The sequence below is a fragment of the Orycteropus afer genome, unplaced genomic scaffold, assembly GCF_000298275.1.
Source record: "Orycteropus afer afer isolate SDZICR_OR568_19922 unplaced genomic scaffold, OryAfe1.0 scaffold00065, whole genome shotgun sequence".
Classification (NCBI taxonomy): Eukaryota; Metazoa; Chordata; class Mammalia; order Tubulidentata; family Orycteropodidae; genus Orycteropus; species Orycteropus afer.
This window is the reverse complement of record NW_006921652.1, coordinates 2,854,299-2,873,483: the sequence shown is the minus strand read 5'-3', so window position 1 is coordinate 2,873,483 and position 19,185 is coordinate 2,854,299. Positions and strand designations below refer to the sequence as shown.

The window sequence follows — 19,185 nt, the reverse complement described above, 5'->3', positions numbered from 1 at the left end:
CTATTTGTTTAGAAGAGAAAACAAAAAAAGCAATTTGTTTTCAAAGAAGTGCGTGAGGGTTTATAATATGCCATTTGGCATTTAAAAAAGATCAGTTTACAATTCACTAATAAATTGTTATTGCTATTGTTTTAATTAGCCAGAGTTGCAATTTGCTCTTGTACATCTAGCAAAATTTCAGAAAGATAACAAATTACATTAATCATCTAGCAATAATGTGATCATTTAAAATTGGTACCCAGACTTCCAAATGAGTTTTGCATCCCTGAAGACCTCTCAGGGCTTGACATAAAGTTACTAAAAGATTAGTATTGAGGGGTCAGTAGTTACTTATATTTGGACAAACAACAAAACTCTCTTTAAACTCCAGAAAACTAAAACCAAACACACTGCCATCAAGTTGGATCCAACTCATAGCGACCCCACCTTGGGTTTCTGAGATGGTATCCTTATGGAAGTAGATTGCCCAATCTTCCTTCTGAGGAGTGGCTGATTGGTCTAGAGTCTTCAGTTTTTCCACAGAATTTATTAGAATCAGTCCTTGACTCTAAATATTACCAAAGTAGTCCATGCATTTCTGCAAGGAATATATCAAGACAAAGGAAAGGGTGCCCTTTTGTATCTATAGATCTATTTGCTCTTGTAATTAGAGAACCAAAAACCAAACCAAACCCACTGCCATAGAGTGAATTCCGACTTACATCGACCCCCGCTGGGTTTCCAAGTAGATTGTCCCGTCTTCCTTCTACAGAGTGGCTGGTGGGTTTAAACCACTAACCTTCTGGTCAGCAGTCAAATGCCTTAGGCACTGTGCCACCAGAGTTCCTTAATTAGAGAAAAGGGAAGGGAATCTTTTTCACCGAGGGAATGAAAGGGGCAAAACAATTAAAATTTAAAACTATCTTCTTACTTTGCTTTTTAGATGCTGTTAATGAAAGCAATTAGATTTTTGAGGGACAATTATCATTATAGGCAGTCCCCTGATTAAGAATGAATTCTATGCCTACGTCTCTCTTTAAATCGAATTTGTAGTAAGTAGGAATGGTTAGGTATGGTCCATAGCTAATGTTGGTACTCAAACGTTTGTCTTAGTATATAGTATACCTTTGCATGCATGAAAAACATTAAAGAAACACTTCCAGATACACTGTAATATCTTTAACATAATAATACAATAAGAAGAATAAGAATGTTTTCACGCACATGGCAAATTTAGCGCCCATTGTTATTATGAATCATAGTTATATACCTTACATTTTTAATATCATAGGCTTTATGGCATTGGTTCTTAACTATGGTTGTACACAACTCAGATATTAGCAACCTAGGGTCTGCCTGTATTTCTATGTGAGGCAGATAGCACTGAGGAGTGGGTACAATCATCAGTTACCATGGAGTCGACTCCCATTCATGACAACCCCATGTATGTCAGAGTAGAACTGTACTCCACAGGGTCTTCAAAGACTGACTTCAAAAGCAGATTGCCAGAGATTTCTTTTGAGACACCTCTGGGTGAAGTCAAACCTCTAACCTTTTGGTTAGCAGCCAAGCACCTTAATCGTTTCCACTACATAGGGACTACATTGGGTGGCTAGGGAGGGTATAAATGCCATTAGAAACAATGAGCCAACTGACATTATAGAAAACCAGGAGACCTGGAAGAATGGGCTTCCCCTTCAAGGCAATGGCACAAGCCAGTGAGGACCCTTAAACTGAAGGAAATTAGCCAGGTCCAAGGAGTCAGACAGTTAATGAATAATTTCTATTATGATTGCCCTACTAACGTATGGTCCATATAATCATTGCAATGTAGATAAAATCATGCTGGTTGTTTAAAACATTTTTGGTTTATTCTAAGAAGGTAATATAGCTCTCTGCAAGGTTCTTTACAAGGGTATGGCCTAGAAAGACAGAAAATCTGGAGGACGAATAAAAGGGCTTGCTTTCTCTCTCTCCTGATTCTGTCTGAGCCAATATTTGATTATATTTTATTCAGGGGCACCTCAGCTTCAAGTAAAGCCAAAGCTTCTTTACAGATTGAGATGGAAGCTGAAGAAATCCACTCTTTTTTTTTTTTTTCTGTTAATATAAAAATAGAAATAGTTTGGTCATGAATTCAGGGCCATCCTGATTTTGCCTCTCCCTCCTACATGCTCCGCAAAACAGGTTCGCAGGTTGGCTCTGAGGATGAAATATCAGCATTTCAGGTCACGTGAGTACCTTTAGCCAATTGTTGCTTGTTACCTCCTGATAATTTTAAATGCCTACTATTTTTTCTTTTTTTCATAATATCCCCTTTAGACCCTCCCTCCAAACCCAGCTCAAAAGTAGTTGATAAGGAATCTTGCACAAGGCACATCTCAGAATATCTACATACATGCAACAAGTGCTAGATAAATAGTGGTACCTCAATCAGAATTTAGTAAAAGCTAATACGAAGTTAAAATCGTAACAGCGGAAACAGAATCTAACCCTTCAACTAACTACCAGCATTAACCAATCCCTAAAGTTTATTAGAAAACTGTCAACATGATCTGGTTGATCTTCAAATGCGTGATGGGAGGAGAAGGGAAAAAGTTATTTTTTTAGTTACTCCTGCTGCTCTTAGTTTTTATTTTATTCACCGACACTGGAAAACCTGGATTAATTTATACCCTCGAGTGTTATTGATGCACAACCTCTTTCTAGAAGTAGAGACCATTGTGCCCTTTGGACATTCCCTGAGTTTGTTTCTTTGTATCATTACAACTCACTAAGGGACATGGTTTTCATATTGGGCAAGGGTGTGAGGACTAACAGGTTGTGGAAATGTTTGTGACAACAAAGAGTTTTTATATTTTTAGAAAAATAAATAACATTAAGAAAAAACTATTCTAAAAACAGTAATGTAAAAGTTTGCTCCAGACATTAAAAGAACAAAGAGCCAAGAGTTTTTAACATTCATTCATCCTAGCCTAGGTTACATTACAACCTATCTAAATTCATCCCTTCTTCCTAATATTACAAGGCCCTCTGGTCAACAATTTTGCTGAATTTTAAAATATTATTTCACCAATAAATTTTCATTTTGTCTACTTCCTTAGACATCATTAAATCAGTACACACTTATAAAAACATCCACCAAAATATTATGATTATAAATATTTTGAACATGAAATTCATTCAGAACAATAACCAAACAAAACAAATCCCCCAGTGGCGTAAGGCCCCAAATCTCCAGTTTCTCACATCTCCAGGAGAATTCCTGCAGTGAAAACAGCAATACTCACACAGACAATATAAACTGTTACTCTGCTTGAAAAGTCACAGGGGACTACACAGGAAGAGCTGACTCTATATTGCTGTTTCCCTTTACAGTTTGAAATACAGGGACAACTTTCACTGTGGAGCTCTGACTCACACGAAGGCTTTGTAATGGAAGCCAGTGAGTTCAAAACATTTCAAAGCAAATTATGTGATCCTCTTGCCACTACAACAAAATTGAAATTTTCTGTGGACCATTCACAGTAAAGATCCACTAAAGCATTGGAAGGTATTAAAACTTCCTGGGGTTTGGCTTAATTTCTTCTTTGTGGGCGCTGGTTCTAAGAACTTTAGAATCACCCTTAGAAAAGCAACATCATTAACATACAAACTTAAAATCACAAATGTACATGAACTCCTAAACCTCAGAACTTACTAAAGTTAACAAAATTGCAAAAGTGAACTTCAAATAAAACTCCTCAATGGTGTATGGATTTGATAAACAACTACTAACACTTTTGTAAAAAACTAAGAGAACTCAGTGATTTATGAAATATTCTAAAAGTCCAGAGGGATCTTTTTTTTCTTTTCTTTTCTTTATTTTGTTTTCTAGCAAAACTGATTCATTGTCCATAGTTAGTTTATATATGTCATTTAGAATCCACTTACTGTTAGATGCTGGAACAGCCACGCCCTCATGATATTTGTGGCTACTTTGGGAAAGATGCCACGCTTTTTGTGACGCTTTTTGTCCTTATCTGGATCATCATCGTCACCTGTGCTGGGGGAAGCTACACTGTTGTCCAAGCCATCACCTGCAAACATAGTGAATCAAATTTTGACTGATGCTACCTTGACATGCTTTATTCAAATAGAATGCCTTTGGATATAAACAAAACCAAAAGAGCAATTGAAATGATTAATAGTTTCTTTGGTACTGTTTTTTTGTTTTGTTTTTTGTTTGTTCATTTGTTTTCAAGACAAAGAGAAAGAACAAGGTCTAGGCTCAAACGTAACTGGTTCTAAAGAACTTCTTCCAAAGAACAATGCTAAAGGTCAAAGGGAGGGAAATACACAATCTCATTAGTAGCTTTGTTGCCATAGTAATTATTCCAACATGTAGAGCTGAGACACATTAAGTGTAATTTTTATTGAGGAGTTAAACATGGTGGCAACCATTAACAGAGTTGTTGCCCCTACCTGGGTATTCAAATCCCACATAGAGTCACTGGCACCAACTTGTAAGAACATTCATTTAAGGTATCAACTATTTCCCATATGATCTACCTTAAAACGAGTTAAAGTAGGCCATGAAAATATAGGTAATCCATCATACAAATAGTTTGATATGGGCTGCTTCATAAAGGATATCAGGTTTAGCCTGGGGAAAATCCCTGAAATCATTTTTTTATTAGAAAATAATTATTTAGTAAAATAATGTTAAATCAAGACTAAGAATTATGGTATCCTAATAATCCAGATAGTTTCAAAAATGTCTTTAGATTTAAATTGTTCTCATTAAAAAATCACCTGCTGACATATTTCTAACATTGAATCTTACTTTCCTGTTGATTATAAAATTTATTTCTTCTAGAAAATGTCTTGGCTCCATGACACAATAAAATAAAAAAAAAAAACACAGTAATTTGTTTACAATGTCATATTAAAAATGAGAAAAATATGAAGCTTCAGCCTAAATATTCACCCTATCCAAAGTAAGTCATAAGGTGCCTAAGGAATTTGTATTCCATTTTTGGTTTGGGCACAAAATTCAAAAAGGAAAATAATAGTGGCCTAAGCTCACGCTGAAAAGTAGCTTAGCTCCTATCACATACCATCTCCTGTGAGCCACAGCTTGGACTGATTGTCCTAGCTCTTTGTGGAAGTTACTGGCTTTTAGAAATGAGCAGGTTGATCTGAGCCCAAAAAGAAGGGTATAGCACCAAGGTTTAGAAACGAGGTAACAAATGCACTGGAAAGCACATTCACTGGGTTAAATAAGTCATTGGTGAGCAACCCACAAGACCCAAAGAACCTGAAACTTTCCTAAGACAAGTGTCCTATTGGCTGTACACTAGAAGTTGCTGTAGGTATTAGGTGCCTGTGAGTCAATGCCCATTCATAGCGACCACATGTGACAGAATAGAACTGTCACAAAGTTTCCTTGGTTGGAATCTTTAGGGAAGCACATGGCCAGGTTTTTCTCCTGAAGAGCAGTTGGATGGGTTTAAACCACCAACCTTTAGGTTAGGGAGCTAAGCACTTAACCATTGTGCCACTAAGAACTAGTCTCAGATTTATTTACACTGCTTCAAGAATTTCTGCATTTCTAATTTCTGTTCTGTTGTTGTTGTTATTTGCCATCGAGTCTGTTCTGTAGATCCTTCATATAAAAAGAATTCTTTGATTTTCATTATTTTAATCTAATCTATAGTAGTTATGTTTCAATTAATCAGTTGTTTTTAACAGGTCCCTCAGGAGACCCCCGCTTCCCTTCAAGAAAGAGAATCACCCCAAAATTGCCTTGACTGGTATTGAGCTAAGGTTTAAAAAGTTTACTGCATGAGGAGCAGACAAATGTAAATATTTGTAGTTTTATTTCTGATAGGTCACAAATAGAAAACTTAGGAAGGTTGGGCAATTGACTTCCATAGTGATTCTGCCTCGGAAACTCAAGGAGGGGTCACTATAAGTCGGATCTGACTCCATGGCAGTGAATTTGCCTTGGTTTTGGTTTGCCTGCCTTTACACTTTTTATTAATTTAAAGTGTATAATTTTATTGGAGATTCATGTTTTTCATTAAAGTGACCCAAAATCACTGTGTTCTCACTGGAAGGAACCAGAAAAACCCACAGCTCCAAAGCCCTCATTTTATCAAGGAGGAAAGTGTTGTTTCTGTGACTTGCCCAAGGTCATGCTGACCCAGATGGAGCTGTTGATGTGGTGTGGGTGCTGGGCCAGGAGCCCCAATTCTTAAATCAGAGCTCCTTCCACCCCACCCCACTCAATATTTGCATAACCAAGTGTTTTACGAGGAGTCTTCTTGGATTTGCCTAATAAATTCCTTGAAAGTCCAGTATTTAAAGAGGCTTTTTATTCAGACAAGCAATTCTCCATATAAAATAACAATTCATTAAAGAAACATGAGAAAAGAAAACAACTCAACAGCATTTAAAATTTCAATGGGCTAATCAACTTCCAACATGCAAAAGGTAACCAAGGAAAAGAAACATATTACTCAATCATTGATTATATAAAAATGAAAAGCTTCCAACCGAATGACACTGTTTTTCACCACTTCACCACGATTGTTTTCCACCTTTAAAAAAAAAAAAAAAAAAACCTTTTCTATGCATCTCGAAACCCCTTCAGATTAATTTAGCAGGCAATGCCTAGTGCCTGCCTAGAAGAGAATTCATTGATAATTTATGGAAATATCTACTATAATCCAGCAGAGATGACTTTTTTCCAGCTTTGTGCATCAATAGATAATCAAGGCCTTAAAGCAGCCTTAGCTTCCCATTACCTCAGGCAAAAGAATTCCTGAAAGCGTGCCTTGAGGGCACCTGAATTATATACTCCATTAGGAGAGGAAGGCATTCTGCATTCCATGTGTAACACTCACCAGAACCTTTCCTGTTTATTTCTGCTGTTTGAAAGCAGAAGCATTAGGAACAGAATTTTTTAAGTGAAGACTTATGTAGATACAATGGAGAAACCTTTCAAGCAGGAGCCAGATCACCCCCTTCAGTCCCTGGCAGTGACCTCTCCAGAATAAAAGGTTTCTATTACATCATTAGCTCAAGCCAAAAACAGCCTTGGCTTAATGCACAGTTTGTTCTTCCTACTGTTTTTAGGCAAATACAGCTACTTTACTCCCATCTGGGAGGGAAATTACACTGCTGGGTTGTAATCTAAGACAAGATTTTCATTGGAAGCAAATGCTTTCAATCCAGTGTAAATACTGGTGCATGTTCAGAAAAGCCTAAAACAATAAACCCTGCTCCTTTCCAACACAAGTTAGGGAAATGGAGAAGATGGGGAAGGAGAAGAGCATAATAAAACAGACGATTCTAAAAGCAAACACTTTCATAGATTTTAATAAATTGTTTAACCTCTTCCACTTTCTAAAATTGAAAATTGATCTCGAGACGTCTCCACCTCAGAGGAAAGTCTAAATGGTCAATTGTGTCTTCAGCATTCGCATTCGCTGTGCAATTTGATAGTCACCTCTATGCGGTCTCGGGAGGATTTATTTCCTTTTTTTATTTTTAAGATCACTAAACAAACTTGGAGAACCACCGGGCGACCACACGGCAGCAGGCAGCAGCTCCGAACCACATTTGTAAAATGTCAGCAGTGACTTCATTGCTGGAGCTGACTTCTCCTGCCGCCAAATGAAGGCAAACTGAAAAGGTGGAAATAATCATAAAAATGATGCTAGTCCATAAACAAGCTTACAGCCTCATTAGGATAGCAGTAGGCTCCAGTGGGTGATTTATGCTCGTTTTGCTGATGCTATGAGGAAATGCCATAGGGCGACTTTAGCCAACTGCTAATGGTTTTTGACAGCTTCTTAGCAACTAGTGCAAGCAACGTTGTGGCGTTTGCTAGTGACAGAAACCGAAAATGTCATATTATCTGCCCATGTGTCATGAAGTCCATGTGGCAATTAACTAGCAGGCCAGTGACTGAGGGGCCAGAGGCTCCTGGAAATGGCCTTTGGCTATGCAGAGGCAGCCAACGGGCACTGAGCTCCCAGGCTGCACATATGCAACATTCTAATGCAGAAATCCACTTCCTGCCACTTCCCCAGCTCTGATGAGACTAGGCGGCTCAAATTCCTTTTTTCCCCTCACGGAAGTGAAACTCTGGGCTCCACTCTCTCTAGGTACTGACCCTGGCATTATCAGACGTCTCTGAAGCGATCTGCTTTGATATGATTATCGGAACAGCACCTTAATTGGCCATACCTGGTTCTGTGCTTTTTGGATGCTGGATTCAAAGGTGCTAGCTGTTTTCCAGCTCTCTCACAAATTAGTCTAAAAGGATTTAAGATCACTGAAGCAGACTTTGCCTGTCAGATGGCTAGGAGCAGAGCAACTCTGCACAGCAACAAGATGCTGTTTAAGAAACACCAGGCTTCTAACAAGCAGGAGAATCGTGGCCACACTTTTCAGTTTCTGAGCTATCAGAACCATGTACTATATGTCAAACTGTCAAACCTTTCAGCGTGGGCCATTTGCCCTTTCAAATAATATTTAAGAATTGTTTTTACAAAATTTTATAGGCCATGGTCTAGTGAAAGAGGCCAACCAACAAAGAATGGAATTTGTACTACAATTCGTCTACGGACAATTTCTTGTGAGACCTGGGCCTGTCCCCACGGAGCAAGGCAGGTGACCTGTGGCAGCTCCCAGGCTGTCAGAGAGCTCAGATTTCAAACACGCTCAACTCAAACATCCCGAGTCGCCTATTTAAGCATGCCCAGGCATTTAGACTGTGCTATCTCGTGCCTTTCAAGGCAGGATAAAGCAGCATTTATCGTATTCAGGCCATTCAATGGGTCAGACTGACCGTGTCAGCAGGGGCTCCTCTCCAGCAGGTCAAAGCCCTACTCCCATTTTTCTCTCCCTACTCACTCTCTCTCTCCCCCTAAGACTGCCATTCCCTAAAACCTACTCCACAGTGAAGCAAAAACAAAACCTAGAAAGCGTCTTTGATTTACATCACAACTGATCGGAACTTCCCGTGCCAGTGGGCCATCAGGTAAAAACAAAATGGGTTGTCTGTCAGAGGGTTCTTTATGTTACAGAGGCACAACTCCTAATTAGGGATATGAACTTTCAACTGCCAGGGCAGATGAATGTGTATGGTTGTGGACCCCTCTTGTTTTGCTGGAAACCACCTTAGCTTCAAGGCCATTTTCATTTACACTTTTGTATTGAAATACTATCGTTTCAGGCCATGTCCTCTCATTAACCTTTCCTATTCTCCTCCTCATATGTTTAGGCTTAGAGTGTTTGCCCCAAAAGTGTGCCTAGACTCCCAAAACCACGGCCATTTGTAGTTGTATCTTTCAATACTGGAGCTCTGGTGGCATAGTGGTTAAAGTATTTGGCTGCTAACCAAAAGGCTGGTGGTTCAAACCCACCAGTCACTCTATGGGAGAAAGATGTACAGCCTTGGAAACCCTATTTTAAAAATAAATAAATAAATAAAACCCACTGCCATTGAGTCGACTCTAACTCGTAGCAACCACCACTGTGTTTCCAAGGTGGTAAGTCTTTATGGAAGTAGATTGCCTGGTCATCCTTCCAGGGAGTGGCTGGTTAGCAGTCAAATGCTATGGGGGCAGTTGTCTTCTGTCCTAAAGGGTCACTATGAATCAGAATTGACTTGATGGCAATGGGTTTGGTGTTTTGGGTTTTCCTTCAATACTATTCAATTGTATCTTTATTGTTCTTAGGTACTAATGAGTTCGTTTCAACTCATAGAAACCCCACGTGACAGAGTAGAACTGCCTCATAGGGTTTTCTAGGCTATAATCTTTATGGGAGCAGATGGACATGTGTTTCCTCCATGGAGCCACCAGACAGGTTTGAACTGTCAACCTTTCAGTTAGTAGTTGAGCACTTAACCATTGCACCAATAGAACTCCTTAAAGTTGTTAGTTCAAAAACATTCTTATGAACAAACAGCTCCTGTAGTGAGGTGCCTAAATTTTCCTCCAGGTAGAAATATTGAGGCCTATTCTGATATTCAATAAAAAGAAAACAGAACTACAGATTTCCTCTCTTTCTCTCTTTCATGTTTCCTCACACAGCACATCTGCAGGAGAGAATGGTATCTCACCCTTTCAGTAGGGTTTAGAACATTCCTGTCTTCCTAGTGTTGCAGGTGCAAACATCCCTTATCATGAAGGTGTTGCCTTTGTAGTAGAGCTCTCTGGGTATCTGATGTCCAGGGTAGTTAGGAAAAATTTAAAGCTACCCGAAGCCCACATCTCCAGATCATGGTTGCATTTACTTAGCCAGAAGCCAAATAGGGTGATGTTCCTGTGTTATGTTTAGGGGATAATGATAAGAATTAGAGATCACCCTTTCTCAGGAACCAGCTAAATGACTTCAGACATTTTAAAGGGGTGTTTTGTCTTCATTTAGAAGGCATAATAGCTGCCAGAATGATTTTTCTAAAACACATATCCAATCACATAACCTTAGCACTTAAAATCCTTCAGTGGCTACCCTCAGCCTTCAGGATAAAGGTCACACATTTTAGCCTGGCATGGGAGGCCTTTGAGGAGTTTTCTCCTGGGTGTGTTTCCAGTCTGTCTTCTGTCAAGCTCCTCTATGCTCCTTCACTCGCCGCCCCACCCCCAGTCCCAGGAGTCTACTTGCAGTTCTCACTGCATGCACAGCTCTCTCACACCTCTTTGAATTTCCCTATGTTCAGCCCTTTCTCTGTAGCATCCTTTCCTTCCCTCCCCCAACAATGTGGCAAATTCCTTAGTGACCTTTAAGGTTCAGCTCAACTGCCATGTCCTCTAAGAAGCATTTATTGGACTCAAACTAAGTTAGAGGCCCCTGGGTGGTGCAAACTGTGAGCAGCCACTAACCTAAAGTCGATGGTTTGAATCCATCTGGCTGCATCACGGAGGAAAGACCTGGTGATATGTTTCCATAAAGATTATAGATGAGAAAACCCTGTGGAGCAATTCTACTTTGTAACACGTAGGGTTGCCAGGAGTTGGAATCCACTTGACAGCAACAGGCTTGGTTTCTATTTTTTTTTTCCATCTGTGTTAGTGAACTCCTTGCCCCACCCTGTATTTGGCTGCTAACCAGAAGGTCGACAGTTCAAACCCACCAGCTGCTTTGCAAGAGGAAAAGGAGGCAATCTACTTCTGTAAAGATTTACAGCCTTGGAAACCTTTATGGATCACTATGAGTCGGAATCAACTTGATGGCAGTGGGTTTGGTTTTCTTTTTGCGTCTCACCCTGAGTGATTTTTCTTCCTCTGACATGCCTCCATTCTAATACATACTCTAAACAGATTGTTGCTTTTTGTCTCTGTACTTTCAACTTGACTATAAAGACACATACATGAAAACAGAGACCAAGTCACATTCATCCCTATTCTCTAATGCCAGTACCACACTATTGTACAAACTTATTAATTGCTCTTATTTAAAAAATGAATGCATTATTCACACTGCATGGAGAAAACCATGACTTTAATTTCTAGCTATTACACTTCTTTTTGATATATATCTAAATTAAACTCTTGAAAAATATTCACCAATGAAACTCAGGAAACTATAAGAAAACATTCCCCATAGTTGTAAGGAATGCATCCCCATAGCTGGGATGTTTCCTTAAAGCCTTTAAGCTCTTCTTGGACAAAAGATGGACTAAGAATTAAAGTATCAGAGTTCTTTAATGTTTGCCACAGCCCTTCAGAAATACACCACCACATCCTACAATTATAATTTAAAACTATCCAGCTAACTAAAAATTCTTGCTGCTTACACATTTTTCCTGAGTTCATCTTTTAAAAAATAAAGCAAAGGTGATTTGTTTCCCCCAATGAATTAATTATACCACCCCCCTTTACTCATCTCCCAGTTTTACCATAGTGAAGATACTCAATTGTCTCTAAGCAGACAATTTGACCTTGAGTTCAGACCCCAGATCCATCCCCAAAACATCTGGTGCTAAATCTAAAACTCTAGAAGTCTGGCTTTCTTTGATTTTGCCAAATTATTGCATCAGTTTTTCCCACAGCCTCCCCCAACTTTCCCCATACATTCCCCCAACCTCAGCAATTTTTCAACAACAGGTTATCTGAGGACCTTATCATATGAAACTGTAGTGCAGGATGCAAGGTCATAGGTGCCTAGGAGACCCTGGAAAGGATTCTAGGAGATACAGGAAATGAAAAGGCAACTCTTTAAGTCTTATTACACTTTTTCAGAGGAAACACATTATCCTTCATGAATCCCTAAATCTGTAGCCAATACACAATTATGTAACATATTATATATTTGTATATGGTTAACATATAAATTTAACTTTAATAAGGGTTCTGTTAACTCCTTAACCTCTCTTCTGTATCTATTCTCATCCTTAGGAATTTAAGCTTTTTTCATTTTTCCTAGTTCAAAGTGATTCCCAGTTGATCAAAGAAAAATAATGAGAGTTTGTTCTCACATATTTCACTTTACCTCTTACAGCTTTCCTGATATTTTCTAGGTGATTCCTTCGGAAACAATAAGTAGCCAGATGTTGACACCTGTCATGGTAACGCTAAGACCAAGAAGGGACTCAACAAATGTCCTGTGCTACAGACATACCAATAGCCTTAACTGAAAGGATAGTGGTAAGAATGATGAGGGGGAGAGTTAAAAATAAGCAGCTTAATAAATATAAATATATTATTAGCATTTATAATAAGAAATGCCTAGACATACTTCCTATGGCTCTCTCCACAGAGATGTGCCATGAGTCTTTTCCTTTCCAGCTGAATTTAACCCTCTGCCATTGAGTCTATTCCTATAGGACAGAGTAGAACTGCCTCATAGGATTTCCAAGACTGTAAATCTTTATGGAAGCAAACTGCATCACTTTTTCCTGTGGATCAGCTGGTGGTCCGAACCAGCGACCTTTTGGTTTTAACCACTGCACCACCAGAGCTCCTTCTAGTTGAATTCAGATTTGCTGAGTTGTGACAATATATTGGTAATAGTCAACTATTGTGAATTGAGCACCCAGCCTTATGGTGCCCATTAAGGACTCCTGACATCACAGAAACCTAAGGGAAGAAATGGAGAATCAAAGTCTTAAGAAAGTAACTTTTCCTATGATCGCACTGCTCCCCTTTTCTAAAGTGTAAAATGCAGCACTTAAAAATGAGCCTTATATTTGTATAACCATGTTTTGCATAAGCAGTCACTACTATCATTCATTTATTTTCAAAAAGTATTGGATTTCTACCTTGTTCTAATCACTATGCCAACCATTACAATGCAAATGAACAACCAAATCTGAACAAGTCCCTAGTCTCATGGCTTATACCAGTTAGAGGACACAGATGTTAAACAAAATAATCACAAGAATAAATGCACAATTACTAACTGAGGCACATATTCATTCAGGAAGAAATATCAATCTAGAAGTACAAGAAACAGAGGAAATTGACTTAGGCTGGGAGTGGTCTTCAGCAAAGATTTGAAGGGGCCTGAAGGGAATGAATAGTTAGTTGGGTATAGTGGGCAGTCTAAAAGAGCAAAGAAAGCATATCAAGCAATAGGGACAACATGTGCAAAGGCCCTTAGTGTCTGGGGAAAGCCTGACAAAACCATAAAACTGGAACCTGGAAAAGCAAGACAAGATGGGGCTGGAAAGGTAAGAGGAGCAAGACCACACAGGGCCAATTGGCTATGATGAGAATTTCGGTGTTTATCCCTGAGGGTGTAAGAATCACAACCTATAAAGATATTGATAGAGTCATCAGTGTCATCTCCATGGCATGTCCTAATAATATATAAATTCTGCCAAATAAAGTCTCACTCCTCAGTACCCCTCTCGAGTTCAACGTAACAAATCGCCTGATTCCAATTTAAGATTCAAAAATGAATGATGATAGAAAAGCAATGAGTGAGTCCATTCAGAAAGACCTCAATTTAGATACAGATTACATTCTGAAAGTTAATCTGTAAGTACGTTCCTTAGACATTAGAACATATTTTTACACACACGCAAGTTAGGTTCTAAGGCTAGCTAGCTCATCAAAGCATAAGTAATTCATTGAATGAATGAAATCCAGATGGGGTATGAGCCCTGGGTGCAGGAAGTCATCAAGTGCAAGAACGAAGAAGATGAGTTTCTTATATTCTTGTTCATAGTAAGCCTAAGAAAATGTTAAAATGTGTGTAGTTGTTTTTAGTACTTCCTTTTCTATATCTCTCTCTCATCATGTGGAAGCTCTGGTGGCATAGTACCTAAGGCTAACCCGATGGCTCGTGGTTCAAACCCATCAGCCACTCCTGGGAAGGAAGTTTGTGACCTCTGGCAGCATAGTGCCCAAGGCATTTGACTGCTAACCAGAAGGCTGGCAGTTCAAACCCATCAGTCACTCCTTGGAAGGAAGATTGGGCAATCTACTTCTGTAGAGATACCACCTCAAAAACCCAAGGAGGGGTCACTATGAGTTGAATTGACTCTACAGCAGTAAGTTTGTTTTTTTGTTTTCTTTCATCATGTAATGTCCCTCTCCCCAAGTTTCCAAGTGTCCCAATACCTGAAAAATATCCTTAGTCACTCATTGTGATCATGTCACCTAAACTACCCATGTTCCCTTTTTGCTCTAAAGTCATGCCCTTATCATATCCAACAATGAGTGTCCAACCTTCCAGTCCAGTTGATCAAAGTCAGTCTTTAGGTTGAAAGAAGGAATTCAGCCTAGCAATGAATGACCAATGCCCCTCTCACCTTCCAGGAAATGCCCCTCTCACCTGCCAGTTGAAAGAAAATTTGTTAATGCAAATGAATCTGTAAATGGCAGAATTACAGGTAGAGTAATAAGTACAAGTTTTTTAAAAATATGATTTGTGTTAGGATGTTTTCTTTAATCAACAAATGCCAAACTTCTAATAGAGCTCAATGCCAGTTTCCCAAACTGATCACTACACCTCCACTCCCAGCCCCAGCTTCCCCCTGCCTAGACATGGGAAGCCAGGTGTTTCTGAAGTTTTTTCACAGAAATGTCAGGACAGTAAATGGGTTCTGTGGATGCAAAGCAGTGAGAACTGGAGCAGGAGATCTAGGCTGAACATGTTTGTGTATATATAGGTCATTTATAGTTTGGGTACTTGTAAGTCAGAAACTGTCCGCCTGTTGAAATAAATTTGGAAAAACTTCTTTACTATAAATAACTCATTCAATTAAGCATCTATCACTTCATGATTCTTCACTGTCAACACAAATAATTTATAAAACTTAACTGGGTGAAAATATGGAAAGAAACCAACTAAATAACTGAAGACCAGAAAGAAAATATTAACTGAATTTTAACAGAACAGAATATAATTTTGCCAAAATTTTAATGTGCATCTGATTGTATTAAATGAAGATACTGGACTTTCATAGAAAGTAGAAACTGTCAGCAGGAGTCACTCAGTATTCCTATTTATAGTTTATTTAAGATTTATTTTATGTGAGTCCTCGTACAAGTAGAGTACTATGGATAGGCGCAATGTACACCAAGAAATATGATCAATTCTCCAAGTCTGTTGTTGTTGTTGTTGAATCATTGTACTTTATTCATTTGAGATAGGAATAACTTTTTCTAATAATTCAATATGACATTGTGACTTGAATTCCCCTCTGGGGAACAACAGCAAATTAGTTGCCTACACACAGAGGACAAACAGTAATGATGAATTGGAAAGAGAAAAAAAATGCAGATTTTACTCATTTTTCATCCATTCAGCATTTTTCACAACTAAACTGCATGGAAAATCCCTGCAAAAACAGTGCAACTTCTTACTAAAGTCTTAGAAATGTCAGGGTGTGAACACTCTGCAAGATGTCATGAAATCTATGCATTGACACTAAATAGTGAAACAAAATGGAACCCCCGACCTTTCTCTAAGAAATAGGAAAATACATTTGTAGTTGCAAAGGTAAAATAGTGCAAAAGTCACAAACTTTTACTTTGAATCAACAGCTCAGAAAACATTTTAGGAACTAATACCTTGCCTATTATTTAAAGTTATTTTAGTAATGTATAGTAAGTTCATTACTTGAAATATTGCCCCAAAATATATATAAATTACACAAATGAACAATCATAAAGCTCTACATAATCATGACAATGAGTTTTTTAGTAAATAAAGAAATGCTACACATGGAATCTTATACATAAGCAAATATACAGACAACATTTGTTTTTGTGATGTCTCCAAAAGCTTATCATATAATTTATTTTTAAAAGTTCACAGTATTCTGAATTTGTGTTTATACAGACCCTTTTACATAGACAGGATTAATACTATTTATCCAAGGCATTACTTTTTCAGAAAATTCAATTATATAAAATGCACTTATAAAGTAAGATTAAAAAAAAAAAAAAAAAAGGTCCTGACAACCTGAGCAGTGGTTCTCAGCTTTGGCCACACATAGAATCACCTGTGGGAGGCTGAACAAATCTTGGAGTCTACTTCTCACCCAATTCCAATTAAATTACTATGTTAAAGGGTAAGACCAAGGTCTTAGCATTTTTCAAAGGTCCCAGTTGATTATAATGTACAGCCAAGCTGAGAACCACTGGATTAAAACCACAGATTATATGCGGTTAAATTAATACACTTTCTACAGAGAATGACCATAAGACTCTTAGTCAGAGAATAACCAAACCAAAAACCAAACTCACTGCCACCGAGATGATTCCAACTCATAGTGACTCCCATTGGGTTTCCCAGGTTGTAAATTTGTACAGAAGTAGACTGCCTCATCTTTCTTCCATAGAGTGGCCGCTGGGTTCGAATCACCAACCTTTTGGTTAGCAGCCAAATGCCTTACCACCAGAGCTCCTCGTCAGAGAATAGTCATGTTTATTTCAGATACAATTCTCAAAAGTTTACTCCTCTGGTTTCCTGCCTCACAGTTTACAGGCTGAGAGCTTTGTAAAAACATAAGATGATAAAAAGGCAAAATTAAGAATCTGAGACAAGGCATTTAGCATTGGGAAAACAGCCCTATAAACACTAATGATGCTGGGGTACATTAAGTAAATATATAACACAGTGCCTAACTCGTGTCTATTGTTAAATTGTACTTAAAATGTTTGTTATAATCAGATATGATACACCGTATGCATATTCTGGAAACATTTTCATTAAAAAATATACTTCAATTTTTTAATATTTAAAAAAGCAGGGTTTTGTTAATCTGGGCCACATCATTCTCAAGTGATAACAGAATAGCGATCATTGGTCCTTATGCCTAGGGGAACCAGAAGCCTTCACAGTAAGGGTTATGTCTTGTTTATGAAACTTGCCTGACCAGTCTACCTTCGTACTCTCCCTGGCTTCCTCGGAATCTCCTCTCAAGGTACTCTCTTCTTCATCCCTTGCAGATATTATCTACTCCCAATGCCTTTTTATTTTTATTTTATCGTGGTAAGAAGATATGAAGGATGACAGTGGTGTGTCTAGGAAGGGTGACCTGGCAGCTGAAGATGGAACAAGTAGGATGAGCTAGTGGGACACAAGAGAGAGAACGAAGTCGGGATAAGGCAGAAGTTGGAGTAAGAGGAAATGTCATGAGTCGTTGGGGGCGGGGGAGGGGGGAAGAAAAGGGAAAGGCATTCCATATAGGAAGATTTATTTAAATACACAGTGAAACGGAACTAGCTTGGGAAATCTGGGTTGGCAAGCCTTTGAGGAAAGTTGACAGATATTAAGTATGTTGCTGTTGTTGCCTGACTCATGGCAACCCATTCACTGTGGGATCAGACCATTATGATCCATAGGGTTTTACATGGCTGATTTTAGTAGGTAGATTGCCAAGCCTTGCTTCCTAGTCTGTCTTAGTCTGGAAGAACCACAGGAACCTGTTTGGCACCATAGCAACATGCAAGCCTCCAATGACAGATGGGTGGTAGCTGTGTTTAAGGTGCACATCCCTCATGGAAGGCAAGAATTCTATCACTGAAGCACCATTCATGGAAGGAAAATGGGCAAGAAAGAAGTGGGATAGGAAAAGCAAAAAAATTAAAAAAAGAGTTTTTCAATTTTCCTATTGTTGTTGTTGTTATGTGCCGCCGAGTCAAACCCGACTCAATAGCGACCCCTCCTTGGGTTTCCGAGGCAGTATCACTAGGGAAGTAGGATTGCCCAACCTTCCTTCTGAGGAGTGGCTGGTGGGTTTGAACCGCCAGCCGTCTGGTTAGCAGGCAAGTGTCTTAGCCACTATGCTACCAGAGCTCCCTTTCCTATTGTAAAGCAAGCCATTTAAAAACCCAATGGCTTCTGAAAGAAAGGGTTTAAGAATTATTAGTATTTACCTGTTATCACACCGGCCCTCGGGATTGGCCTCAGGCCTAAGGCACTCGCCTGCCAAACACCATTGTGCTGGTTCGAGCCCACCAGAGAGCCAGGCCGTCGCTTTCTCGACTCTGCCCTCTAAGGGTCTCATCCATTCACTTGGGAGGTTTTTATAGGAGCTCTGGTAGCATAGTGCCTAAGGCACTTGACTGTTAACCAGAAGGCTGGCGGTTCAAACCCACTAGCTATTTCTCGGAAGGAAGGTTGGGCAATCTACTTCCGTAGTGATACTGCCTCGGAAACCCAAGGAAGGGTCACTATGAGTCGGATCCGACTCAATGGCGCATAACATAACAACCTGTTATCACCCTTAACTTCCCCTCCTTTGGTTATCTAGTTCTTTTGTGAATTTATAATGTAACACATACCAGTCACTCGTTTATTTAGGGACGATGACTTGCTCTTCAAAACAAACAAATTTCACAAAGTAGTGACTCTATGTTGGTGGGCATATTAAAGATAAAACCAACTTTCTAGCATAGTGCTGCGCCAACTATTATGTAACTAGAAAGCACGTGGGATCTTGTTAGAATGCAGATTTGGATTCAGTATGGCAGGAGCTGGAGGTTCTGCATCTCTAACCAGCTCCCAGGGGCTTCTGAAGCTGTGGAGGAAATTGACTTAGGCCGGAAGTGCTTGAGCAGAGACCCAAAGAGTGGAGAAAAGCCAACTGGGTATAGTGGGTAGCCCAAAGGAGCAGAGAGCAGAGAGAGGATCACTACAGGCAAATAAAGGAGTACCTGGGTGACTCATGTGGTTCAGCACTTAGCTATTAACCAAAAGTTTGGCAGTTTGAACCCACCCAGAGGCACCTCAGAAGGCAGGCCTGGT

At 39.1% G+C, this 19,185-nt stretch overlaps 1 protein-coding gene across 1 annotated transcript in view; it reads right to left on the bottom strand.

Annotated features, from left to right (window-relative positions):
- MEIS1 (Meis homeobox 1) overlaps positions 1-19,185 on the bottom strand; it is a 155,291-nt gene that overhangs the window by 62,460 nt on the left and 73,646 nt on the right. The window contains exon 9 of the mRNA XM_007940069.1: positions 3,913-4,058. Coding sequence (XP_007938260.1) covers positions 3,913-4,058 — 146 coding nt within the window. The remainder of the gene's footprint in view (positions 1-3,912; positions 4,059-19,185) is intronic.